This window comes from Lepidothrix coronata, unplaced genomic scaffold (assembly GCF_001604755.1).
Source record: "Lepidothrix coronata isolate B3197 unplaced genomic scaffold, Lepidothrix_coronata-1.0 Scaffold109, whole genome shotgun sequence".
In the NCBI taxonomy this organism is placed as follows: domain Eukaryota; kingdom Metazoa; phylum Chordata; class Aves; order Passeriformes; family Pipridae; genus Lepidothrix; species Lepidothrix coronata.
In genome coordinates, this window is record NW_016690289.1 from 2,674,989 (window position 1) to 2,702,401 (window position 27,413).

The following is a 27,413-nucleotide window of genomic DNA, read 5'->3' on the forward strand; positions in this document are numbered from 1 at the left end:
CCAGGTGTTCCCATCTGAATTTCTTTTTTCCAGACCACAGTGAATCACTCTTACATTGATCTTTTGGCTGCTGCTTCACAGTGTGAAATGCATTTGCATTGTACTTTTGGAACTCACACTCTGTGGTTCGCTAGCAACCTACGTCACCAACATGGAAGTTGTAGAACTTGATGAACCTTACTGTAATGTGGAATACATGGAATGTTAAATACTATTTGTATGATTATCATAAAGTTTTTCCAGTTACACACTGATACATGAGTAGCATTATATCCAGTTACTGAGGCTGAAATTGCTGCAGGAGGAGGAAGAAAGAGGATACAAGAATTGTGGGTGAATCCAGAGCGGAAAAATAAAACATTATAAACAGTAGATGTAAAATGCATTGGAAGACAAGAGGTATGTATTAAATACAAATAGCTTCTTCGCACTAGAAAGATAATAATGATGCTCAGTAACTGAAGGCTAGAGGGAGGATGGTATGCACCTTTCTTTGGGCGTCATACTGCATGTATGATGTGTGTGTGTTGCCCACTTTCTTGTTCTTTAGCAGGATTTGGCTGCAAGAATCGAAATGCAATTACAAAATGAGAGAAGAGCACCAGTGAAATATGAGTGCTCTGAACCATGAGCATTTTCAACATGCTCTTGGAGAGCACATATATCTCTTTCTTTATATTTCATTGGACTAGTCAGCTCCCCACCATTCAGATGTTTTAGCATTTCATAGCTTACAGAAAAAAATATTGTTTAACTTTCATAAAAATCAAAGAAAAAAGTCCATTGAGCTAGGTACAAGGTTTGTTAATGATGTGCAAGAATACAAATGAAAGCAAAATCCTGAATGTACAGGTTATACCTAAAAGCTGCACATATATATGACAGTATAAATAGAATCAACTTTACATAAAGGGTTTTCATCCACAGTAAGAAGTGATTGTGTTGACCTGTGGTAATGCCACAATGATTTTAAAGGCCTGGAGTACATTCAAAGTCTAAGAAGGAGATCAATAACTTTTTTAAGTGTTCCTAAGACAAATTTATAGTAAGTGGCAAGGAGGGATTTAGCAGAAGTCTTAAGCATAGCTAAGTGACAGCTCGCTTTAGGCAGTAACTGGGACGCTGGTTTTGCTGCCATGTGAGTTATTTGGAAAGTCTTTAATTCCACTGGAAAATATTTATCTTAATGTGTTAATTAAAAGGAAGAAATCATAAAGGCAACAAAAACATTTTTCATGAGATTTTATTAGACTGAGCACCTATCTTGAGAATTTATGATTAAAAGTCTCCAACTCTGGGAGAAAAATGTGAACATAACTGAAATAACTTATATTTTGATTTTAGACTAATTTAAGGGGACCAAAATTCAGATTTTCTGTTTTACAGCAAATGTAGGAACTTAGAAGCCTATTGTCATTGCAATTTGCCAGTGGGCAGATGGCTGCTGTGAATAAACTGTGCCTTGCTCAGTAAGACTGTGGCCTGATGCCATGTACCTGTGACCCACAATTTTGAGAACTTCTTCTGAAAGGACACCAATACTATACAAATGTGTACATATATATATACATATATATGTTTCATGAATGAGAAATCTGAATACTTTTTACATTTCAACAAGCCAGAACTAATAGTGCATAAGTTGACTTTCATATTCATATGGTATCAGTCAGAAAAAAATCTTGTAATTATACGCTATTTTGTAAGTAGGACAATTTTATTAATTTTGGTCTTGTTAGGATGCTATGACTATAAGAATTATGTTAATTTCAAGTACTAGTTACAACTAAGCAAAAAATAATTGTTACTATGCTTCAAAGAGCATAGATAGTACAATTACCTGCTTTTTCTGTCTTTCGCCTGGATCATCTATGAAACTCTGCAAGAGTTATACTTTTTATTTCAGTGGGATTTAAATTAATCTCAAATATCCACAAAATAGCATTTTTTACCTCTTTTGCTCATACTCATATACTGAAAAGTAAGATTGTTACTTGAAATATCCCATGAAATCCAGCATTGCGAAGGTTAAGTGAAAGGCATGCAAGGTCAAAAGAGGTTGTCAAAGTGCAAAACAATCAAAACTTTTCTTCCCTTCTCCTAGTTATTGTTTAAGCACTGCAGGCCAGCTGTGAAGTAGGAACTCTGCTACCGTTTTCAGTATCTCCCACTTTGCTTGTGTTTATGGATTTGAGGTTAAGTCTTCTGTATCATGCCTGCAAAGTGTCTAGGATGCCACCCATGACTGAGAACAGTAGAGATGATTTAGTTTCTGAAAGGCAATAACAAGTCTAGCAGATATTATTGACCAAGGCTATTGAGACAGCTGGCCATACCCTGCCTCAACATCTAACTGCTGAATAAAAAGCAGCAGCAGCAGCAAAAGACACGCAGGTTTAGAGCGACAGAAGCCACGGAAGGAAGCATAACTAAGAGACAGCAACAGTAAGACAAATTACATATAAACTTTTAATGAATTAACCTTACAAAAGACAATAGCTTCAAAACATTTGACACGTTTGTACAAAACTATTCCAGCATTGTTAGTTCTCTCTTCAGAAAGAATGCCAGCAAGCCACCCAACGTGTCCCTGGCTATGAGATGCAACTGATCACATCCAAATCATGGACAGAGTAAACTTATTTACAAATACTGTATACTTTAATACCAGATTAGTGGATGCTATTGGGGAGCGACTGTATTTTCCAGAAAACACCATGCATCAGAAAATAGTATGCACCCCTAGCTTTATTGCCTTTTTTCCCCGCATTTGTCACTAACATCTCTCTCAGTCCTTTCAGGATGCATTACCTCCTTTTGACTCCTATTCCTTCTTTTCTTGTCTTGAATAACAGTGCAAGTAGCAGTACAATCTTCCAGTCCTATAGCGTACACCGCAACTGTCCTTGAACATAGGAATATCAAGGTGCAAAATGATGGCTCATGGGACTATTCTGCAGCCATATTAAAATAAGTGCCACATACCAGAAAATAGCACGCATGTTAAGGGCCAAAATGTAGTTAAAACGTGCGTGATACTTTCCTGAAAATATGGTATTGATGACACGTACAAGCATCTTCAAGATGCCACGTTCCCTTGTGAAAGGGATCTTGTCATTTCAGTATGTACAAAGTATGTCTTCAATTCTCCTTTTCCTTTTACATTTATTATTCCTCTGCAAGTGCTCATGTATCCCAATGTTTGCAGGACATTGTTCGTCTCCTCTGTAACCTGCAACAATACATTAATACAACCAGTGTTTATAACAAAGCAAAGCAAAATCTTCTTCCAGAGTGTGAAGAGAACATATGTTCTGTACAATTATAAAGGTTTTTCTATAATGCTTGTAAGGCCTTTAATGGTCTGAGGTGAGGTTTGAGCTCCTGAGGTTTCAAATAGTCTGTTGCTGGATGCCCATTCTAATCACTTACATCAAGTATCAAATGTGATGTAACCACTTCTGTACCTAAGGCTGTAAACACAGAGCTTGTAGATACTCAAATGGCACTAGGGACAACACCCTTCCTCATAGTGCACTTTTCTCAACTTCAGGTGCTTATTTTCACTTCCGCAGACTTAAACTTCCTTATCTTTTTACAAATACTAAGGCTGTGTAAATGAAGCGATAGTAAGATGTTAGCATCACCTGTCAGAGCTGTTGTTGCCAGTTTCTCACAGAACTGTCAGTGAACCCAACTCTAGGTCATTCTGCCATTTTAGGTTGAAGCCCACTAGGACAGAGGTAGTTCAACAGCATCATTTGTTTCAGACTATCTGTGTTTCTTTGTGAAGCAACTGTTTGTAGATATCACTGCTTTAACATTCCATTTTCAATTTTAACTAACAGTTGGTAACGTTACTTTTCCATTACTTAGTTCTGAATAATCTCAGTGATAGATTTGAAGTGCTCTCAATTGCATGCTGAGATCCCAAAGTGCTAGGCAGCATACTAGGCATATACTTAAAATGTGATCTCTGGCTATGGAATCACTAGAAAGTTAGAAAATTGAAGTTCTTTTCTATACAGGCCTATCTATAATCGATACAGATAATAACCTACAAAGATTATTATGGTTCATTACAAGGGAAGTTTCAGGATTGCTTTATGGATTTAACTTGATGTACAGTTATGATAATTCCCTTTACTTAGAGATTACTAACATCAGGATTGTCCTTCAGAGATAAGGTAGTTAGTATTCTAGGAGTTTAGAAATTCACAAAATCTCTCTTAATGTAGGGATGCATTTCCAGGCAACCCATGACTTCCTCCACTGCATGCCTCTTTATGGTCAAGACAAAGTTTTGATTCTCCTCCCATTTTCCCTATAATTTTCTTTTAATTCTTTACTTAGCTTCAAAAAAAAGATCTATTTAATGTACAAACGATATGATGCTTTTTAAGAACCAAACTCAAAAGAATAAGATAAATTTTAGCACAAAGTCAAGGCTTACCTGTATTTTATCTAAGACACCAGTGCTGTCCATCCTGCTGGCCACATTTACTGTATTGCCCCATATATCATATTGTGGTTTTTGAGCTCCAATTACTCCAGCTATTACAGGTCCATGGTTTATACCTGGAAAATATCAGAACTTTACATTAGGAATGAAGAGAAAGGCAACAAAGCTGGTGAAGGGTCTGCAGCACAAGTCCTATGAAGTGCAGCTGAGGGAGCTGAATTTGTTTAGCCTGGAGAAGAGAAGGCTCAGGGAAGACTTTAACACTTTCTACAGAGGTCTTTTCCCAACTTAATTCTGTGCTTCTGTGAAGATCCACCAAACAAGGACACACAGTGCATCTGCCAACATAGCAAGTCAATCAACATAACATCTGCCTCAACAGTGAGTACAGCAGTGAATAGTCTGTTCATTGTGGTTTTATCCACCATTTACAGCAGGAGAATGTTAGTTATAGAAATGCCAAAAGTCAGCTCATCTAATTTTAGTTTTAGTTAGAAAACAGACATATAGGAATTTCTTTTCATTTCTGCTTGTAGTGAAAAGGGCCTCTCCTCTCAACAGTTGATGGCTGAATCAAATTACTTTTGTAGTTATCTTTGCTTCTTAAATGTAGAATAAACTAATACACATGAGCTGAAAGGATTTGAAGCCTTGTTCTGAAGGCTGGATTGACCATAGAATGGTCCTAAATAACTGCAATATAAAAATATGTATTGAAATAATTTGATTAAGCATAGCATAGAACAATATAGTATAGTACCTCATTAGACTCTGGGTATTTTTTTATCTTGCAGTCAGTCTGTTAGCCTATGTTACATCTGTAAAGGGAGTAACTCTGCTAGCAGGGAAAGAAACCGAGAGGCAAAATCAAAACTAATATTGTTAACCAGCATCAAATGTACCTACCGATGAGCAGGAAAGTCAAGTTAGACCTAGTGAGAAATAAACCCTGAACAAGAGAGTAGTTTGGATTTCTAAAATTACCTCGTAACTGACTTCTATTAATTCCTTAACTGAAACCATCACTAGGGATATAGCTACGCAGCAAAATTGAAAGTGTGATTGTAGGACGGAAAGGGATCTCAGCACTGACTCATCCAGTATGTAACATGGCAGCAAGGGCTAGCAACGACACTATTAGCCCACTTGGAAACCCTGGAAAAAGTGACTGTACAAGTAAAATCTAGAAAATTGGGAAAACATGCAAACCCTAAAGGATACCAAATAGAACAAATCCTTGGGAGTAAATGCACAAAGGCACTTGGGCCTTGCCAACACTCTGCATTAACAACCAAACCACAGATGGGTCTTTCTAATTCATGGCATCCAATATGCAGATTAATATTTCAGGGGTTGAGGAGTCAGATTCGGATTCCTCCTACTTTGAGTAGACTTCTACCTGTATCTCTCAGGAATGTGTTCTGGCCACTCAGGCATTCTGGGATGTCCTACTCTATGTCATTCCTCGCATGACAGACATGAATGTTTGTTGGGGCAAGGCTGGAAGAGTAGTACTCTCACTACAGGTGAATCCTCTAACAGAGGGCGACACCAACTGTGTCTTTCTCTCATATCCATGGCTAGGCTTCACAAATGAAGATTTAGGAAGGCTCTATCCACATTTGTTACAAGTACGCTGGTAGCTAAAAAGGCCAATACGAGATAGACATGTCCGATTGCAAAAGGCACAGCAGAAAGACTCCTTAGGTGGAATATTCTGCAAGACACGGTTCTTTCTGCGTTGTCTTTTCTCCTCGAGAGTGATCCTGCGTGTGTTCTCAGAGGAAATGGCAGCGTTATAGATGGTGTGTCTCCAGGCCTCCCGATTTGAGGCCAGAGTAGACCAGTTATGGTGATCAATACGGCCAAGGCTGAGATGTTGTTTCAGGGAGTCCTTGTATCTTTTCTTCAGGGCTCCTCTCACGCAGCAGCCAGTGGCAAGTTCACCATAAAGCAAGATCTTAGGGAGGCGGTGGTCCTTCATCCTTGAGACGTGCCCTGCCCAGCACAGCTGCGTTCTCAGCAACATGGCCTCGATACTTGTGACAGCTGCTTGTTCTAGAACAGATGTGTTGGTCACATAATCTGACCAGTGGATGTTTAGGATTGTACAGAGGCAGTGTTGATGGAAGCATTCTAGGAGATGCAGGTAGTGGCAGCAGACGACCCATGATTCGGAACCATATAAGAGAGCAGACTTCTCATATCCATAGCGATATTTAATCATTTAATGAAATAGCAAATACTGTTCCACAGAAATGACAGAAACTATCTGTGTATCCTATAGCCTGGCCTCAGCCAAAATCAGGAACCAAATTAAGTCACTTACAACATGACTGTTCTAACTATGAAGTATATGGAAAACAACATATCATCCTCTCTTCTGAGAAAAGCAGTACCTGTGCAAAACTTGCTGCAAAAGCATATCTAAGCTTGTCTAAAAAATCGAGTGCCTCAGCTAACAGAAGGGGAGGAATGACTGAAATATCATCTAGGTGACAATATTGTCTGACAAGGTCAGAGTGGGCTGTGTACCTCTTAAGGCACACTAGCATTTCAGGCACTCACAGAAAATTATGAAAGCTGAAACCTCTAGTGAGTTGCAACAATTATGGTGTCAGATGCTGGCTGAGAGGCTTTTAAAAATGGCACTTGGAATATAAGTCGATTATGTTGGAGGTAGATGTTCAAATGTTTCTGTGGCTATAATTGGTATGGATATCAGATGCTTTCATCATCAGGTTGTGATGAGAAGTGGAGAAGAATTGAAGTGAAAATGGGAAGTGAAGTGGTGCTTATGTTGGATTAAGATGGCAAAAATACCAGTTTGGGGCCTGTGTTCCTTTTGCAGAGTTAAACGTTCTTCATTTCATGAAGCAAAGGAGTCTGAGTTCTCTGGAACCTTTAGCAAGCACTTTATCAAGAAAGTATCTTTTTTTTTTCCTTAAACAGTTCTCTTCATGCTCCCCAGTTTAAAGAAGTCAGTATTGCTTTAACCAGTTTGCAGATGTAGCACTGACAAACAGCAGCTCTTTATTTGTACTGACACTGCTGATATAAGTATGTTTGCAAGTGTTATGTCATCTTTTATTCTGTACAGAAATATGGTATCTCTACACATTTCTTTTAAACCCATCAAATTCTGTAACACTCTGAGAAGAAAGCATACTTCAGATTTGCTTTGCCATTTTTTTGCTCTAGCAAGGAATACCAAACTCCTGGTAAAGGAATGCCCTAAGGAGCACCTATTTCAAGGGAGAAGACAGCAAGTTTTGCCAGTGGGTGGCACTGTGAAATAAACATGAGAGGAGCAGCTAAAAGAAAAAGCAAGTGGCATAGAGAGAAAAATACAAGACAGGAGAATAACCGTTGGAAATCAAATATTTTTGACATGTTTACAGGATTTATGGGTTTCCAATATTTGTTTACCGTTTTCATTTCACACTTTCCATGTTACATATTGCATTATGAAACTGCTGTGTACTGCTATCAGGAAATAAACATTTTGGAACATATGGTTCTTGATCAGCTCTGAATTCATTTATTTCATCATTCTTTTCATCGCTTACCGCAGCTGTCTATTTCTTTTTAAAAATACCATGAGGCACAAGTAGAAACAATTAGAAACTAAAACATAAGGGATATCCCTTACAACGGTAAATAACCAGTCATCTTTGCTCTTATCTGAATAACGAAGCAAATAAATACTCTCCCTTGTCTAACATTGCAAAGGAACGGGTACATTTTTGTATGCTTGTTTGAGTTTAGTACATGTAAAATATTTCAGACTTCAGCCTCATTCTCCCATTATAGCTCTTGTCCTCTGAAACCCTTTATACAGTTTTGCAAAGCCCAGACTAGAGTTTTCTTGTGTCTTTTGGTATTGGTAAACTTAAAAAATGTATGTAGCCAGCAACCTCTACAATAATTTTTACAGAGTTATCATAAAACCATTCAGAGCCACACAAACACATTTTTTCAACCATTCTTTACTTAGGAGTATTGCCTTGAGTCCTGCCTTGAAACACTCCCTGTGACAACAGCAGCTAAAGCTGATGGGCAATACCACATAGGCTGCTTTTAAACAGGACAGTGCTGTTTACTATCATGGCCCTTTTGGTCAGTTCTACTAATACTTTAATAAGCTGGTACTTCACACTGAATTGTCCCCCTCATCCATGATATTCTGTCTTAGTTTAATGACAATATGTTCAGGAGGTGGGACCTCTGATGAGGTAAAACCCTCCTTCTCTTTGTTTATTTCCCTCCACCGAAATATTGTCAAGTTTTTTGAAGTTAGGAGGAGTCTGAATGAAGGAGGGAAAAGACAACAATTTTACTAAAAAAAAAGGAGAACAAACAGAGGAAAAGAAAACCGAACAACAGTAGAAAAAATGTCACCTAGCCATCCCCCTCCCCTTTGGTTAAAATGAGAAAAACCTGGAAGAGTATTTCGTTTGAAGAAGAGAAGTCCTAACGCCACCAAGATAGCAGCGCGGATCCCAACGGAGACCACGTGATGTGACAGTGATGGAGCTGGAGCAGCACCAGGACTGGGTGATCATGAGCCACGTGCAGCTCACCAAAGGAAGCTCCCAGGTTTTTTCAACGCGGCCCTGGCAGCTGCTGGCGATGGTGCTTGCACCCCTCAGGGAGCTGATGGCGGCTGCCGTGGCAAAAGCCATGGATGTCACGTGGGGGCCACAGCAAAAAGCAGCAGTGGCAAGAATTCCTCAAAGCACCCATCAGGAAGCCATGGCAAAAAGCAGTGGGTGTCCTCCCTCAGTACCCACACACAGGAACTAGAGAACAGTTTCTGAAGTACAGGGGGGGTTTATCCTCTCCCCTGTGAATTCTCATGGTGTTTCACTTCAGGGACACCCCCCACCTCCCGGTGCAGCCCTGGCAGGGAGGCAGGGGGTCCCCTACACTTTGAACTATGTGATGGTATGAAAACTTCAGCAAATGATCTTTCTTATTTAACTTAAACTATAATATATTCTCATAAAAATCCTGTGATACTTACCTACTCGTAACTTGAAGTCATTGAAAGAATGTTTGTTTATGACATCCAGTTTTGCCACCAAGGCAAATGCGAACTCCACCATGGTTCCTATGTGCATATACTGTCGTTCAGGTTCCTGAATTTAAAAGACAAACAAATAGAGTAAAATCATTTTCCTGAGCCTTAGTTGCTATGAGAATACAACAAAAATATGCTGAACACTTGAAAGCACTTAAACCTTTAGGGGTGCCTACTGCCAGCAGGAATATGCAGGAAAGTAATGTCAAAAGTGGTACCCTGCCCAGCATCAGTTAGATCAAACAATGGCCAAGAGACTAGGATGCATTTTACTTATACAACCAGGCAGTCCAGAGATGATAGATCCAAACCATGCCTAAATTAATGTTTCAATTGTCAAATAACTGATTAGCTGCTATCTAATCCCACGGGCAGTCAGTGTTTATGTGTGCCTAGGATTTGTTAATTCATTTTCTCTAGGTGTCCACTTCTATTTATGCCCTTTCATAATAAATAATGTTTATGGACAGCCCCACAGAGACTCCTCCATCTCACTGTTGCACAGCTGAGCACCCTTATTAAATGCTTATGATCTGGTGAAATTCACAATTTTAAGAGTTCTTCAACTGATCTCATCCGGCAGCTAAGCAAGCATCTCTGAGAACATCTAACAGATATGAAAATGAATAAAATACAAGAGGAAGACAGGAAGAGGGTAACCCCACTCTGTCCCCTAACTGACTAGCTCAGAGCTTTTTACCACTTATAAAGGCTGTAGACTTAATTTGTCCTCATACATCAACAAAGTAACCTGATTTCTAAGTACTGTTTTGAGTCCCTTCAGATCGAGGAGAAAACTGATTTTTGGTCTCCTACAGCCCAGGGAAGGACCCTCACTAGCAAATGATTTCATAAGAGATAGACCCACTGATCTCTCTGAGAAATTACCAAATCTTCCTCATTTCTTCAGATAAAGTGACAGAAGAGACGGACGAATGACAACTTCGGAGATGGTTCATAGAGTGGATGCATTAGTCTAGGATGGGACAGTAGTGGTGCTTGCTGGAGCAGCTGTTTAGATGAATGAAGCCTGTTTCCTTTGGAGTTTACTCCTAACTAAGACAGATGGTTTCCTGTTCAGTTGACATATTCAGACCCCCTCCTCAGGCACTTAATCTTCCTTGGATGCTTGCTTTAAGATGGGGGTGGTTCCCAGCAGTATGTCTACCAGTCAGTCACTACACTAGGTATTGCAGCATCTGTGTATCTTTGGGAATCTGGACTGAAGGCTGCTGAGTTCTTGTGGAATTCTTTAGAAAATGTCAACTAAATCATCAAAGGAATGCTGAAACGTTGATCTCTTGACTAATAGTTTGTGGAAATAACTCAAATGATAAATTTCTTCCTCTGCATACACTAGTTTCAGTAATGACTGAGAGCTCTCTGTCTTCTCATCTCCAGTCTCCAGTTCTGCATTTTCTTCATTCCTTCACCTCCCTATATTAAATGTCAGAACTAATTTAAAATAATTCTCTTTTTTTTTTTATCCTCAGAATCCTTAGGGTCTGTAGTTCATGTGGTAATTGCTTCTGTCTAGAAGGAACATTAGTTTGGCAAGAGCACATTAATCCTTAGCACAGATTGTGTTGATTCGTAATTGCTGTCTCTCTGTTGCTAACCTGTAGTACTCTAAAGATCATGGCAAATGCAAGGTTTTTGCTTAAAAGTTATGAATTGCTTCTCTGAACTTAATTTCTACTGACTGCAGTTCCTAATCCTATCATAATAAGTAAACTAGAAACAAAGGAACACATTCTCAATGCTGAATCTGAGGGCTCTGTAAGCGTATGGTTAGTGAAGCTACTCAGCCCTCCCACTTACAATGGAAAACGTTAATTCTTGCAGTTTTTGTACATTCTATAAATCCAGTTCTGATGCAGCATGGGGGAATTAAATCCTGTATTGTATTTAGACTAGAAGGCCTGTTTTAGCAAATACGGAGGTGGCATTTTCAAACTGCAATGTGAAGAACAATTCACAGAGACTACTGAAGTATACACTTGTCCAATATAATCTATGTTAATACGAAAAAAACTAGGCCACAGTATTATACATAACATGGATTTTAAATAACAGAACTTTAGCCTTCATTTGAACATGTTGTTTATTAAGCAAGAACATTTTCCTGTACCTGACACTGTTCTTGGTTGGGTGTAGCACTCAGTCCTGTTGCTGCCATGTAAGTACTTCCAATGGTCTTTATCTTTTCAACTCCACTGAACTTTGGCTTTGACAATAACTGTAAAACAAGGATGGTTATTCATAATTCAGATCAGCAGCCTTGTTACTCTAACACCACTCAGAGCATCAATTCTTAGAACAGTTTCAATCTAGACCTCAAATGGCTTCACAAATATATACAGGATGAAGGACTTAAAGATGGATAAAACAATGGTTACAGCCTTCAACGAAAGAGAATTTCTGTTGTCTGAAATATGTTTTTATTATAAAGGCACTAAATTTATAGGAATGAGAATAAATTCCACCTTATTGTACATACACCTCTTAGAAGTCAGCATACTTTGCACTCATGCGACATTAGAACTGAGTCACCATGAGAGCCAACAACTCAGCTTTAAGCAGCTTTCTGAAAGTAAGCATCTCTTCCGTGTCAATGGCATGCTCCATGTCAATGGGACTAAAATCCAAGGATTTTAGTTCGTATCCTAGGTTGGTTTGGACTTTGGACGCAGTTCTTCAAACGGGTGTGCTGTTAAAATGCCCTTTATAGCTGCAGATCTGCAAATCCAGACTCTGTTCTGTCTGAGTCATGACACAATCTTCATACCTTTTACTAGTATCTTCATTACTAATAACTTTCTTAAAGATAAATACCGTTCTCAGTGAGGCCTTTTCACATTCTGTCCAGCTGCCTTTTCACAATCCATCTGTAGTCATACTCTTTACTTGCTTCTAACTTCAAGGAATGGAACATTAAAACCTACACAATCCTTTGATTTGCTTATGTATCAAGTGATCAATGATCTGTGTGAGACCAACACAGATCAGGTATAACACAAAGTTGTATTTGACTTTAGAAATTAGTATTTAGAACTTGTAGTTAATACATGGCACGTAACGTGCTTCATGAGCTGCACATAAAGGGTAAAATTTTTCTATCAGATATACACATAGGGGACTTATTACAGCAAATCAAAAGCAATTGAGTGTGATGTCAGACCACTATCTGATTTATGCCACATAAATATCTTCCTCCTTTAATACTCCCTGTAAGTATTTACCATGTGACCAGGCACACAAAATTTCTTTTCTGACAGGCCTTCCACTCTCCCCTTCAAGTGTATTTGCTTACTGTTGCATACCCTGAGTTATTAAGATTGAAATCATAAGTCGACTGTTAGAAGTACATACATCATCAAAGTCAGCAATGATCTCATTCAGAAGCCTGAGACACTCCAAGCCTTCCTTATTTACATCAGATTCTGTGTAAAATTCCTTGAAATCCGGAACAGAGGCAAACATGACACAGACGCAGTCATATGACTGATGATATAGATCCTGTCCAAAAGAAAACAGAATAGAGGGGAAAAAAATTATGATACTCAGCTGTAAATAAGTTTCCTTATTAACATGGAGTGTCCAGGTTCTGAAAAGGGAGGCACTGAAATTTTTGGAATGCCTTGAGACTGTGGTTGGGTGGTTTTTGGATTTAGTTGCATTTATTAATTTTAAACAGTGTATAAGCCAGCTTTTTCAAAGACTCAACATATACAGCTGAAAACATTTTAATGATTTTTTTCTTCTTGGTTCTTTCATTTTGCAAAACAATATCTAATTTATTATTAGTTGTTTGTGCTACTGTAATAGCTAGAAAACTGAAACAAAATCACAAACTGAAAGCACTACAAATGCATAATGCAACACAATCCTGACTGATAATTCCTAATCTAAAATGACAAGATGCTGAATAGGACAAAATAATTGACATTTCTTTTCCATAACAAGATGTTGAGGCAAAGGGGAATAAGTCCCCTTTGCAGATTCTGTGACCACAGATTCTGTGACCACTGAAATGAGAGAGAGCATATCTTCTCCCCAGGAAGATTCTGTTGCTAAAAATCACCACCCTCCCCCCTTCAGTTTCCTCTCCCCTGCCCTTAAACTTTAGAATATCTCTTCTTTCAGGAAAAATTCATGTCCTAGAAAGGAAGGAAAGGAAGGAAGGAAGGAAGGTAGGAAGGATGGAAGAAAATATTAAACAAATACTTAAAAAACACAAAAGTTGCCACAGGAATAAAAGATGCTGCAAACTACTATAATGTAAAATTATCTTCAGGTTATTATTTGATTAAAAAAAGGATTTCAATACTCAGGTGAAAAGATGAATAGGATTAGCTCTGAGATTTCAAGAAGCATTGGATATTACTTCCCTTTTTACCTGGCAAAGCTTGGATTTTGCAATTTCATTGATAGTGTTTCTTTTTGGAAGAATGTGATGTGCCTGTACACAGATGAGTACAGACATAGTGGATCTCTACTGCTAATGTTCAACTGAAAAATAGCAGAAGTAGGGGAAAACTGTTGACTGAAAACTGACTCATCCTAGCACAGGTGTGAGGGAAGTTTCTGGGCAAACATGAAAATAATAGCCAACAGGGAGGAACACAAGCATCTGGATGAGGTCAATTATTTATTACTAGATTTTGTCTGTATTTTCTAAGGATTCCACAACCAGAGCATCACTGAAGCTCCACCATGACTGTGTGCAGTAGGGATGGCATATATTGTTGCAGTTCACAGCTTGAGCTGTGACTCTGTTGTTGCACCATGAGTTAATTGTTTTAAGGATCCAGATGTCTGAGAGTCTGCGGTAGGAATCCCAGGGTTGAGCCGGTAAAGAAGCCTTGTCTGACTGTGGGAGCATGGTGTGTGAAGGGAGTCAAGAGGGGCACCCACTGGCTCACTGGAGCTGCCTGCTGTGAAGGGACTTCAGTTCCAGTTCAGGTGGTGCAAGTGTGACTGCCAGAGTGGCTCCTGGATGATTGGACAGGGAAGTTTCCTTAATAAGGTACAGAGATTACATTCTGTAGTTAACTCAGCTTTCCTTCTATTTCCTTAAGTCACCTTCCCTGTAACGTGATTTCAATTTTGGGTGAAGGAATTCAGCAACAGTACCCCATTCCTCTTCCTTTCTCTCTAATACTGGGGCAATATCCATACCCACTAATGCTCTATAGCATAGTACCAGAACAGAAACAACAACTACTGGCACTGTTTACAACCAGATGAGTAGTAATTGTGACTGGCACAATAAATGTCAGAAAATTTTAATAAGATATTCCCAGTTAGTTTATTGTGATCATTCATAATAATAAAGGCTGTGGCAATCGAGTGTCTTAATTTTCCTATGAGTATCTCTCTTGAAACATTACTCTCAAAAACGTTTAATCAGAAAATTAAATGCAATATCATTCCAGGAAGGAATGACTTTGCTTCTTTTAACAAAAATAAAATCATCCTGTCTTCTGAATTCAATCCTTTTTTTTTCCTTTTCAATAAAATCTGCAAGTATGTTCCTCTTTCTGTCCCCTCGTCTCCAGTGCCTGAAGATCTTCTTGGGATAGACAAGGTAAAGTAGTCCAATTCTACCTCTTGGAAGGGTATGGTGGTCAGCTTCTCTGCACAGAATTTTTGCTCTAAGTAGGGTACTAGTTCCATCCTGTAGCTAACAAAACAGAATTCCTCTTGCTCAGTAGCAGGTTTGTCAGTTAGCTTACAGCACAAAAGCTCCTGAGCACTTCTCACTAATAGGGAATCTGAATGCTAACAGCATTAAGAAGAATGCTGCACAAGCCAGGCACATATATATTTAATTCTGCCCTGTTTCCTGCTTTTCATCTTAGATTTTTTCCTATCTTTCTCTCAACTGGAAAGTAACTTGTCTGGTACCCAGCATGCAGACTACAAGCAGAAACCCAGCTCTGGAGGTTCTGGTAAAGCAAACAAACCTTTATTACAGTTTGCTCTGAAGAAACTTTTCTTTTTGCATATCAGCATTAGACAGTGTGTATCCTGTTATAAAAAGACCTTTGCCGGTCACCTGAAAGTACAGTCCCTCTGCTCCCAGTTAGCGTTCATCTACTCATTTTTTCCTCTTTCATTTTTCCCCCCTGCTCTTCAGCAGCACACTTTGTTTTCCTTCTCTCCATATAGCTGCATGCATAAAACACTAAGGGAAGTAGTATTTTGAAACAGACTATTCATCCATTAGCTTAATTTTAATCTCAGAATCTGTGCTAAACAGAAAAGAACATACATAAAATCACGTTAACATGAATGTTTGCAACTAAGGAAAATGTGGACAAATTTCAATTTACTATCTGTTGACCTACATATCCACAAAAAGAAAACAAAGGCCTGATCTGCCCTAACATCTTTAGGTGTATATACACACACATGCAGAATGTCCATTAAGGCTCAACATAACCTTTCTGACATTGAAACAAATCTGAAGACATGACAGATACTTATATTCCTGCACACTTCCAGGGATTTGAAAGGATCCTCCTTCTTTGAAAACTGTGTTTAAAAAAACAAAACAGGAAACAACTTCTGGTTGGGGAGTATTTCTGGTGGTTTTTGTTTTTTTTTTTTTTTAATGGATGCCATTAAAATCATGTCAAATCATTTTTATTTCAGTTGACATGATGTATTGGAGAGCTCAGCATATTACAATTTATGTTCTTCATTACAATTAATAAAGCTCATTCCAATCTAAGAATCTTGAGGGGTGACAAGACAAATCCAGTTGTCAAGACAAAGGTAAGCAGATGTTGTTGTTCTGCTGGGGAGCTGAGGTGGAATAGCACATAAAAGAGAAAGCAATCTCCTGATGGTTTGCTGTGTTCAATGCCTTAACAAGAACTGGAGCTGAGTCAACTTGGCTTCCAGTCAAAGTCTGGAAGCATTCAAAAGAATCCCACAGCAATTTTCATTCGATGTGAGCTACCAAATGAGTTTTTGCAGGGAATACTGAAGTATTGATATGAAGTACTGATTAGTACTGCTTAAGGCAAACCACAGTGAAAGGGAAGACGTCCTTTTTGACACAGGAGATCAAAAATGAATACCCAAAGCTGCCTTCTCCCCTCTCTCATCAGTTTTGAAACAATTATTTGGTATGTGAAAGTAATTCAAACTCCTGCATTTAAGATCTCTAGAGCTGTTATTCTCTTTAAATAGTTTTATATTTGCATTCTTTTCTGCTTTATTAATACTGTAAAGGAATACTAGGAGCAGAACTAATTTCCACCAAAGTAAAGATGGATCTTTTGGGTGACTTTTCTGGTGCTTAGATTAGGTCCATAAGCAGTGAGTAAACAGGTAATTCAGTGTTCAAAACATCTTTGCAAAATTAACACAGACACTGTTTCAGGGAAAAGGTTAATTTTCACTCCAATAAGCAAGCTCTCCAGTCAACAGAAGAAAATTCAGAACCTGGTTGCAACTCCACTCTGATCACAGAGCAAAAAGCATCTGAATGCATATGATTTAAATTTAAATCCATGTTGATTCAAGCATCCTGTTCTTCCTACTCGTCACCTTTTTTTACCCTCCTTCAATAGGCAAAGTGCATTGCCACTTAAGATAATGTCACATTTTTTACTTCAAGGTATTAAGGTGCATTCAGTGCTGCAAAGCAAGCCTTTAAGGTAGGCAAGGGGAAATGAAAATGAGTGTAAATCTATAGTCTATCGGTATGGACCTACTGTTCAAAACAGCATCAAGGATACACTTCCAGGATACACTGCTTTCTTACTGAGCAGAGGATATACAGAGACAGCTGACCTCATTCTTCAGGTTTCTTGCCAAGAAGTGTTCAGCTACGTGGGCTGGAAGCACATTCTCCAGAAGCACCCGATTTAAGTTCTCCATGGTTTCAATCTCCTCCCGCTCTTTTTTGAACTTGTTCTTCCACAGGAAGTCTAACCTACAGTAATATTCATTCTGTTACAAGAGGACACAGAAGTAAAGAAACAATAGGCATCTTGTCCTGCTGGAGTACAGGTTTAAGAGACAAAATAAGCACAGTACAAAACCCCTACAAGGCTATTCTTTGGCCACTCAAGTATAATTCCAGATCCCGCAGAAATCAAACCCCAAGCATGCACTATGTGACATGCATTTCATCAAACCCAACAAAAAGGCCCAAGAAAAAAAAAGAAAAGTTGCAAAGTGCCTTAAACAATGGAAGATTTATTTATTTACTATCTGGCTTTAGTAGATTCATTCCAGAAATCAAACACTGTAATTGAAACAATTTAGTTTTGCAATTTAATATGGTTTTGTTAGTGTAGAATTTCACTTACAATAATGGGCGTTTCAGGAAGACCCTAACTTTTACCAACTTGAAATCGTGTCAAGTCATCAGCCTGGTAAAAATAAAACAGCCCTATTCATATAATATATGTTCAGTTTATCAAATAACGATCGAACTATCAAAAATGGTCCAATCAGTTGGACCAACCCAGCTGAGTTTTGGATTTGTTGCTTGTTTTTTCCTTTTTGTTTGTTTGTTTGGTTGATTGCTTTTACACTCCTTTCTATAATATTTTATCTTTCTTTTCTTTTTGTCCCAGAGTTTTCATAATAGCTTTTCAGTATCTACAACAATAACAATACCTAGAACTATATCTAAAGGTGTAACATTTTTTGAATATCAGTATGTTTTGAGATCCAATTTCATTAAAAAGATGGTGAAAAATTCATAAAAATACATTTTTGTGGAACTCCATTTTAATGTTGTCAGTGTTTTGTCATAAATTCTATGGCATTATATATGCAATAAAGCCTCCTCTGGCCGACCTCATTTGAGCTGATATAAATCCAGAGCTATTTCAATGTAGTCTAATGGTTTAACACTACCATGCAGTCTCAATGAAGACTATGTTCTTAACCAGGAGAATATGATTATGATGACAATCTTATTATAGAAAAACCTAAAAATGCAAGTTAGTGTTATTAGCAGTCAGTAAGCATTCACATCAGAAAGGAAAGCAGTCCTTCTGACTGGACAGTGGCTGTCATGGCGCACAATGATTCACAGATATTCTGTTGAGACCACAGCCAAAGATAAGAGTAGAAAGTTCAAATTAGATGATATCAAAATGATTTCACAAGCTTTTAAAAGGCAATGAAAGTAAAAACTGGTGAATCAAAAAATATATCTGCCAAATACTTGCAGGATGAAAAAACAGTAAGAGGAAAATGATGCCTTCTCTAAACGCATAGAAAGCAACACACTCAGGTTGCCTTTAAATTGGTTGATAAGGGTCAGATACTATTTAGATATTTAATTACAAAACTGAAAGAGAACACCCATAACATGAAATCCTTGTTTCTTTGTTGACATACTCACTCTGTGCTAATACAAGGACAGAGTGCAGATCTCAAATGCACTGCAAGAAATATTCTGGCTCTTCTGACTCAAAGATAACATTCTTCTGAAAGTAAAATGGGTCTTAACATCTTAGAATGGATCACCCTGCATCCCAGGAATCTGGACTTGGAATGTCAAATAAGCAAACAAGCCGGATATTTTCAATAATTACATGTTATTAAAGGATATTTGCAGATTATAAGCAAATGAAGAATGGGCAGAGACTTAAATCCTTGTAAAAACATACGTGAACGAACAGAGAACCTGACAACAGATTTCTTCAGGAACTTGAAAAATACGATTTTACTGGTGCTCTGTCATCATGCATCTATTAAATGGTAATTACCTCTTATAAAGCTTGAGGTCATAAACAGGTTTTTTTCAAAACTTTCCACATAATGCAAAATACATGCAGTCACTTTTTTAGCATGTCTTTTTTATATGTATATTAGATATTTATACATCTAAGTATTTAGCTGTATAAATATACATACACATAGATGATAAATTCAAATGCCACCAACTGTATTCATGCAGAAAAAATACAATAAAAACCTGAGATGTCAAAATTATTGGCATAAATGGACAGAAGTAAAGTGGATGCCTGCTGAAATTCGATATCCATACATTGTACCAACTTTGTATTGAAAAGAAAAGGTGGAAGCTAAGCTGAAGTCTTCAAAAAGATTTTTCTTTTTTATGAGCTAATATTAAATAGATAATTCATTTACTACTTTACTATTTAATGAATGAAGTTTAATCTGCTAAAAAAAGGGCAAAGAGAATTCAGAAATCAGAAAAAATAAATCAGAATGTATTCTAGAATTTGCTTTGAAATTAGAAAAGTCAACATATCATTTTTCAAAATTTATAATCAGACATTTAAAACCAGAAAAGCAATAGCTTATTAACTTACTTCGAATTGTGGGATTTTTTTTTCATGATATGAAACTCGTGGGGGATAGCCTGATCATTCAAAACAGACACAGTATCAGAGGACTGACAAATAAATGGTAAGGATATAATGCAAATATTTGGAAAAGAAGTGGAACAACAGAGCAAAGTACTTTGTAAAAAAACAATGATAAGGAAAACAGCTATATAGACATATCACCTAAAGGTGATATAATTGGAAGAGCTGACACCTCTTCTGTAAACATGCCTCCATCTATTACAAAGAAGTTAAAGGTCATGTGATTAGGAGCAAAATTGGAAATAAGTTTTCATTAAATTCTTCCAGAAAAAGCTCTTGAAAAGACTACGTTGTCCAAGAAGAGAAGGATCCCCTCACAGAAAAATGCTCACTAAAAAACAGAACAGAGTTTTCACAGCTGAGTAAAGTTGCCATAAGCATCTCAGCAGTAAAATAGCCAATGAAATGCAGTGTGGATAAACATAATATAATCAATAATGAAAAAAATACACAGCCAGCCAACAGAGTAACGGGATATGTATTTTAGGTACTATTGAGAAAGGAATTCATAGGCTATGTCAATACAGGTAATTCAAAGCAGGTCATAAGAGATATTTAATGCTCAATAGTGTTTAAATGTGAGCACACTTCTTACACAGTCAAGCCCACACCAGTCTGCATTCTCCTGGGCAGGGTGCAAGAGTTGCCATTCCCAACATATTGTCTGCCTGTTGCCAGCCTATTTTCAAATAACTCTAGGTGTATACATGCAAAATGAAATGAGTCACTTGGTCTCAGTGTCAGGAAATGATTGTAGCTTATCCTGGCATGACCATCAAAAAAAGCAGTTCTACTTTCTCCACTTCACTTCCATCCTGTGCTCATTTTTTTGGCACGAGCACTACTGCAGCCACGTCATAAGTTCTGGAAATAGATCTGGCTGGAAACCAACCATTTCTCCAGGGTTAATTTTTAAGCCTGATCATTTCCCTGTTTTGGTGTAGAATACAGCTCCACAGTGAGCTGTGCCAGTACAGATGAGGAGACACAAGGAAAAGAATGAGCAGCTGATGGAAGGCCTACTTCTTCCAGCAGGGATACTGGATGTGCAGCTGAAAATTTCAGTTGAACCTAAGTTGGCTCATAAAACTTGTAATGATATACTAACTCTCCCTCTCTTCATCTCCATTGAACCGGAGACACATATTCCCCACCTCTGCTTTTGCATCAGGACAGGCTGACCCGTGGTGAGCAGGTTCACAGAGCTGGGCTTGCAGGAAAGCATTCAACTTTTTGTTTGGATGAACATTTTGGTTACTCACTCTGGGGACAGTGGCAGCTTAAGGGAAATGTAAAGGCCACCCTTTTCATCAGTGGCTATTATCTTTAGCATTTTTTAAAAAAGCAGATATCAAAAGAAAAGACATTATCTGCAAAGTAGAAAAATGCAATAACAGAGAAATTACTTGTATATTACCCTCTGTGGAAGATGGGTAAAGAAGAATTTCCCTTTGCCTACACTGCCAATATGGCTCAAAAGTGTCCTGTAAGTGCCACTCAGTGAAAGTAGCAAACAGAAAGTTCAAAAACAGAAAGACAGACACTGTCACATGACTTTTTATCAAACTGTGAGGTTCATTATCAGTGTTGGGAAGATCAGGAAGATAAAATCGGTTAAAAAGGGATCAGACAACGAAACAGAAAGCAGAGAAGCCAATAGCTGTTAAACACTGCCACAGGAATGCCAACGGACAGAAGGTGGGAAGTATATGTTCTGGAAGGATCACTCTAAGCAGGTTGATTTCCTCCCCTTTTCATTTTCCAAGCATTTGCTACCAATTAGTACACCATCAGTAACTTAAAAATGGCAGGTCTCACTCCAGGTATGTATTAAAATTAGTTCATAATATTTTCTTGTAATATTTAGACTTTCCTTGAGAGTGTTTGAAAACAGGTTTTTTTCTCCTTTAAGGGAGAATTAATTAGTAGGAAAAATCAAAGGCTAAACACTGATGAGTTACAAATAAGTGGTATCATGACAAGGATTCTGAACCTACAGCTCTGAAAATGAAGACTTTTTCCATTACAAGATCACTTCTCAGTTGCCATGACAAAGAACACTTGTAGTTGTATGCAAAACAAACTTTCTTCTTGATGTGCCCGAACCCACAAAGAAATCTCTCCTTTCCAGTGATGAAGATAGCCTTTCTCTCCTTTTTTTTTTTTGGTGTTGTGCCCACCATCTCCATCTGACACTTAGGTTGACAGAGACTAAGATTCTCAACTGGTGCAAAGAAGAACTTTTTCCTCTTTCCGAGTGGAAGTAGCTGTGCTCCAGCCCCACTTCTGTTACCATCACCAAATGAGCAAACTCCAATGCTGTGCTAGCAGCAAGACAGATGAAGAATGTTATTTCTAACTCCAGAAGGATGTTCCCCACTACAGCAAATACTGCAGAAGCTGCCAGATAACAAATTTTTGTGTAACAACCTGCAGGGCCTGCATGGCAATTTAAATGACAGCCATTACATTCCGAGGAATTGTAATGTAAATTAGTGATTTATGAACAGTCTGGGATAGGCTGTTCATGAGATCTTTCATGGATTGTCTCTTCCATCTCAGAGTCCTGTCTTGTGCACTGTATCCTTTCTGGCACAATGGGCTGGAATTGCAACTTTTAGCCATGGATCATTGTGGCAGGATAAACCCACCCTGATAAGACCTAAAATCCAACCAAGCTATCAATCAAGCTATCATGCAAGATCAACTGCTGGAGCCAGGGTGTTGTCTTGGTGTTAATTATGCTAAAACCACCCTGTTTCATCAAACTTTGAATATACACCCTGCTTTTTGAAGTCTGATTTGACAGATAAGCTGATAGCTGGCCTGTAAAGGTGTGACTAGCAGTCAATCACTTTATACTATAAAGTCCAGTCCCCTCTCATGCAGTCAGGTTCTTCTGACATAACCCTTCTTGGAGTGTATGTGTGGAGATCCCTCCCTTGGGCTGGGGATGCCCCACAAGGATACTCCTTGAGGTTGAGAGAAAGAGATCTCCCCATGAGTGTTGGTATGGGTGAGTTATATCAGATCTCTACTTAATAATTATTTCTTTTTGCTAGTTTTAATATAGCTGCTTCAATAATTGCTTTGTTATAGTGCACTATACTACTTTATGCTATATTATACTCTATAAATAGATTTTTAGTGTTTATATTGTGTAGTAAATAGTTCTGATTAAAATCTTTTGTCTGATCATTTGTATAAAATAAATTATTTATTTTATATAAATATTCTCATTTTGCCAATCATTAAAACCTGCAGGACAAAAGTTTTTCAATCATAGCTCTATAATTCCTTAAATTTAAACGATTAATATAATCCAAGGCTAAGACTGGGTTTAGCTGCAGCTAGACTCCTCTCTGAGAAGAGGTTTAGAAAGCAAGGGAGTCCTTTCTGTACCTCAAGACTCACTGGTAAGGCTTTGCTTTTTAATAACTTTGTCTAAGCCTTCCACTCCCACCCATGACAATCATGGACAGGCCTGAGGACTTGGAGAAAGAGCTGCCCTTGCATCTTTCCTCAGCTTAGTACAGGTAAGACCACTGACATCGGATTTGTTCTGAAAAAGCACAACTGGGTAACAAAAAGAGTAGTTTCCTGTTGGGTCACAGTTTTAGTGCAACCATGGCCTCAGCATGTGGTACACTTATGTGTGCATGCTACATTGTTTCTGTGTCTGCATCAAATTGCAATAACTGTGAAGAAAATAGCTTGTAATTAAGCAACTATGGGAGACAGCAGATGGATGCAGACAGATGGGAGCAAACCAGGAAGCTACAAGACAATATCGGTCAGAGTGACAAGCAATAGTCACAGTACACTATCAGCATAATGTCTCAATGACAGTTATTGGGGAGTTTTGAGGACAAATTGGAAGGTAATAAACAAAATAGCTTTATAGATGCTTCTGACGCTCCTTTGAAAGGGTATGGGACAGAATGGAATAAAGGTGTTTCTTTGGGAAGGTGACAGGCTGCATGTGGCAGCTGGCACTGTGTCCACTGATGCACAGGAAGAGAATCATGCATCTTACCTGTCTACCCAAAACCAGTAACGTGATAAAGAATATGAACAAGGAAATTGAGCCCATTGTCTTCAGGTCTTTCAGTATTCCTGGCCTACAAAATAAAAACAGAAGTAAAGCAGGCTGCTGAAAAGTTAAACCAATATTTAAATAAGACCACAATTTATACTACTTGCTGGCACGCAAACTAAGAGCATTTAAATATTATATGCTGTATTACTTGATGAAACGTCATTACGTGTATTATGTAGCTTGAATTACTTCTACTACATTCTGTGCAAATATACCTACATTTTGAAGTCCAATAAAAAGATGAGGATTTACTAAAAACAATATCCTTGTTTGCTTACAAATGGAGAGAATTGGGGGCTTATTCTATACAGGTAGAATAAAAAGAGATTTTTAATGCAACAACACTATTACCATAATAGAGAGCTTGACCATATCCAATGAATATGGAGAAACAGAAACCAAAGCACCTAACTCCCAAGATACCTTTTCACCTGAGAATTACAGGAGGCAGAAAGTAGATATTGTACAGAGTTTATTAAAAACTCCACTTTGGCGAAAGACCCTAAAGCTCTCCTCTGAGGCCACTGAAAGAAGAACCTCGGTGAGAAATTTAGGAAGGAAAATACCAACAGAGAGCTTGACTGGCAAAATCAAAACTGCTCAATCTATACCATCCCATGGTTCTCCATACCATCCCACAGATATCCTTTCCACTAATGCAATGAAAACAGAGACCTGGGTTTGTTCATTTAATCTTTCAGATTTAAGTGCAAAGAAAACCACACTTTTTCTTTTTTGTTTTTTTTTGGTTTTTTTTTTAAATTCAGATCCTTTTCCATGAATGCTATAGCACAGGAAAAATTATAACGAAACTCTACTCTGAATATTCAGACTCTCTGGTGTGGCATATGCCACACACTCAGCCTACACAGAAAAGAATCACCTCTTTGCCTTGAAAATGAGGTAGAAAATACATGTGTCCAAAAATTATTTTACGATAGTTGGAATTGGGAGTCATAAGTTTGGTCTTATATATTATCACCTGTAACAAAGATTTCAGCAGTCTCATGGAAACTTAACATACAAATTCACAAGTATAGCAAAATAAAAAAAAAAAGAAAAACTGTTGGTCTACTAATTTTTTCAATAGCTCAGACTGCATTTTTAAAGATTTAGACTATGTACTAGTTCTGAGGAGGTTGATTTTATTTGGCTTCCAGCAAATATGCTTTAGCAGCCTTAATGATGTACAGTCTGAGACCCTAACAACCTTGATGACGACTTCTTTGTAATGTCCTTTATTATAAAAAATTAATATTAAACTATACTCCACTTCCTACAGTATTTGCTTTAAATGCCTTATCCAGACTTATTTCTTTTATTCTAATGCTCTGAGGTGTGACATTAAATCATATACTAACTGCAGCATGACAATGATTTTAAATTTTGACTCACAGATTACATAGCCAAACACAGAGAAAAAAAAAATCTGCTTCACGATATAAGAAGTGCCAAAGGTAGTATTTAATTTCAAAATGACTGGAGTTATTCACCTACCTTCTAAGAGGTGCCATTGCATACATAAATTTGCTGTAGTCATCCAGCATGGGCCCATGAGTGTGCAGAAGGATAACATTGTAGCCCACCAATGCAACCAACATTATTACCATTTTCAACTCATAATTTATCCTCAGGAAAACAGAACAGGCAAAGAAAAATCAAATGGAAAGTATTTAGAATTTGGCTCTTGAGTAGGAAATCATGCATAATAGAATCCTCAGGCTGGTTTAAAAACCAAGTTCTTGACTAACCACTGAAGCATGCAATCTATCACAATCTGGGACACTATGGTTTATAGACAGCCAATAACAATCAGATGCTGGTATTTCATGAAAGAGACTCGTTTTTTTTATTAGGCTTCAATTAACTGAAAGCTCAGAAGAATCCAGATTACACTCCTAATTTATACTCCCTAATTTTCACTCTGTGACACTTTTGATTTACTCATCTGCATTCATGGGACATCACTGTTGGTGTTGAAATCTAATGTAGGAGTCTACTGCCAGCAGACTCACAAAAGATTTATTCCTGTGCCACTGTAGAGTTTTCACTCATGCTTGAGTCCAGCAATTACCCTATATGTATTGTTAGCACAGGGATCAAGGCAAAATGTCTAAAGATCTGAAAATAACAATTCCATTGCCTATACTTTCAGTTATTATAAACTGATCCAACACACAGTTGTTATTAACCTCATAGATGTGCAATTTTACAAACTCTAGAAATATACCCAGGGTAGGAAAAATACAAAGTTATTAACAAGGCCTATGCATATTATAAAAATCCTTCTGTCAAATCCTCTTGAGTTATAACTATATAAGAACACATTCAATTGCTAAAAAAAAGCCTTTTTTGGTCATATATATATATATACATAAAAAATATGTATGGTTGAAGTTAAATTCATGGAAAAATATTTTCTCTGGATGCCTTCTGGAAAAAAGGAATAATACATCATCACTAGAATCATTATCTTAGTCTGTAATACGAAACACCTTTTCCAAAAATGCTTCCTGAAAATTACAGTCCTGCACCTTGTAAGAAAGTTTCTTTTCTGAAACTACAAAGCATTCTATTTCTAGACATGTTATTTTCAGACTGCTGTTGACTTGTTGATGGCACTACTTTTGACAACCTGAATCATTAATTTTGGAGGATCACTAAGAAGAATAATTTTCATGGCACTCATCAGACAGAATTGATCTGCCATCTCAATCTCTCCTGTTACTGCAATTTGATTGAAGATCTGGTTGAAATAAGAAATAGATAGAACTATTGTTCAGAATCACCAAAAATAAAACTACTCTGATGACTGCAATTCACAGGAGGTCACACTCTAATTTCAGTGTTGCGTAAAAGTAGCAGCATCCAAGGCATTCAGTTTTCCAAAAAGAAACAAGGGAAGGCAGTCGAACCCACAACTGGATGCTGTTTGACAAAGACCAAGAAACTTTCAAGTGGAACAATCTCTGACAGTGTTCCATAGGAATAGATAGAACAGATTGAAAATTTCAGCTAAAATTTCAGACAAGGGTTGATGGAATAGAGAAGCGTGGTACAGCCACACATTTAAGAATGCAGACTGTGATATTGTGTATTGCAATGCAATATTTCACTAAGCAACAAGCAGATCTGTAGAGCTGGCAATACACATAGCAGTGAGGCTGAGTGGGTGCAGGCCCATAGTCTGCTTAGCATGTCCCTTGGCTGCAGGATAATCTCAGCCAGCTCAGCCAATTTATCACAACCACGGAGCCTGCAGGCAGTTCCCATTCTGTAGCAGCAGTGGTGCCACCTCTGTGGCCTCAGCTTTGTCTAATAGTGCATCAGGAAGTTCTCATGGATGTCACTTTTGTCTCAGGGCAGAAACAGTGAATAGAAATGTTTCCTTTTAAG

General features: G+C 37.8%; 1 protein-coding gene across 1 annotated transcript in view; it reads right to left on the minus strand.

Moving 5' to 3' along the window:
* Window positions 1–2,445: 2,445 nt before the first annotated feature.
* ADCY2 (adenylate cyclase 2) overlaps window positions 2,446–27,413 on the minus strand; it is a 210,831-nt gene continuing 185,863 nt past the window's right edge. The window contains exons 19-26 of the mRNA XM_017824122.1: window positions 25,515–25,671; window positions 23,955–24,039; window positions 17,355–17,513; window positions 12,918–13,064; window positions 11,677–11,784; window positions 9,489–9,603; window positions 4,454–4,578; window positions 2,446–3,232 (exon numbers count right to left, since the gene is read on the minus strand). Coding sequence (XP_017679611.1) covers window positions 3,080–3,232; window positions 4,454–4,578; window positions 9,489–9,603; window positions 11,677–11,784; window positions 12,918–13,064; window positions 17,355–17,513; window positions 23,955–24,039; window positions 25,515–25,671 — 1,049 coding nt within the window. The 3' untranslated portion in view covers window positions 2,446–3,079. The remainder of the gene's footprint in view (window positions 3,233–4,453; window positions 4,579–9,488; window positions 9,604–11,676; window positions 11,785–12,917; window positions 13,065–17,354; window positions 17,514–23,954; window positions 24,040–25,514; window positions 25,672–27,413) is intronic.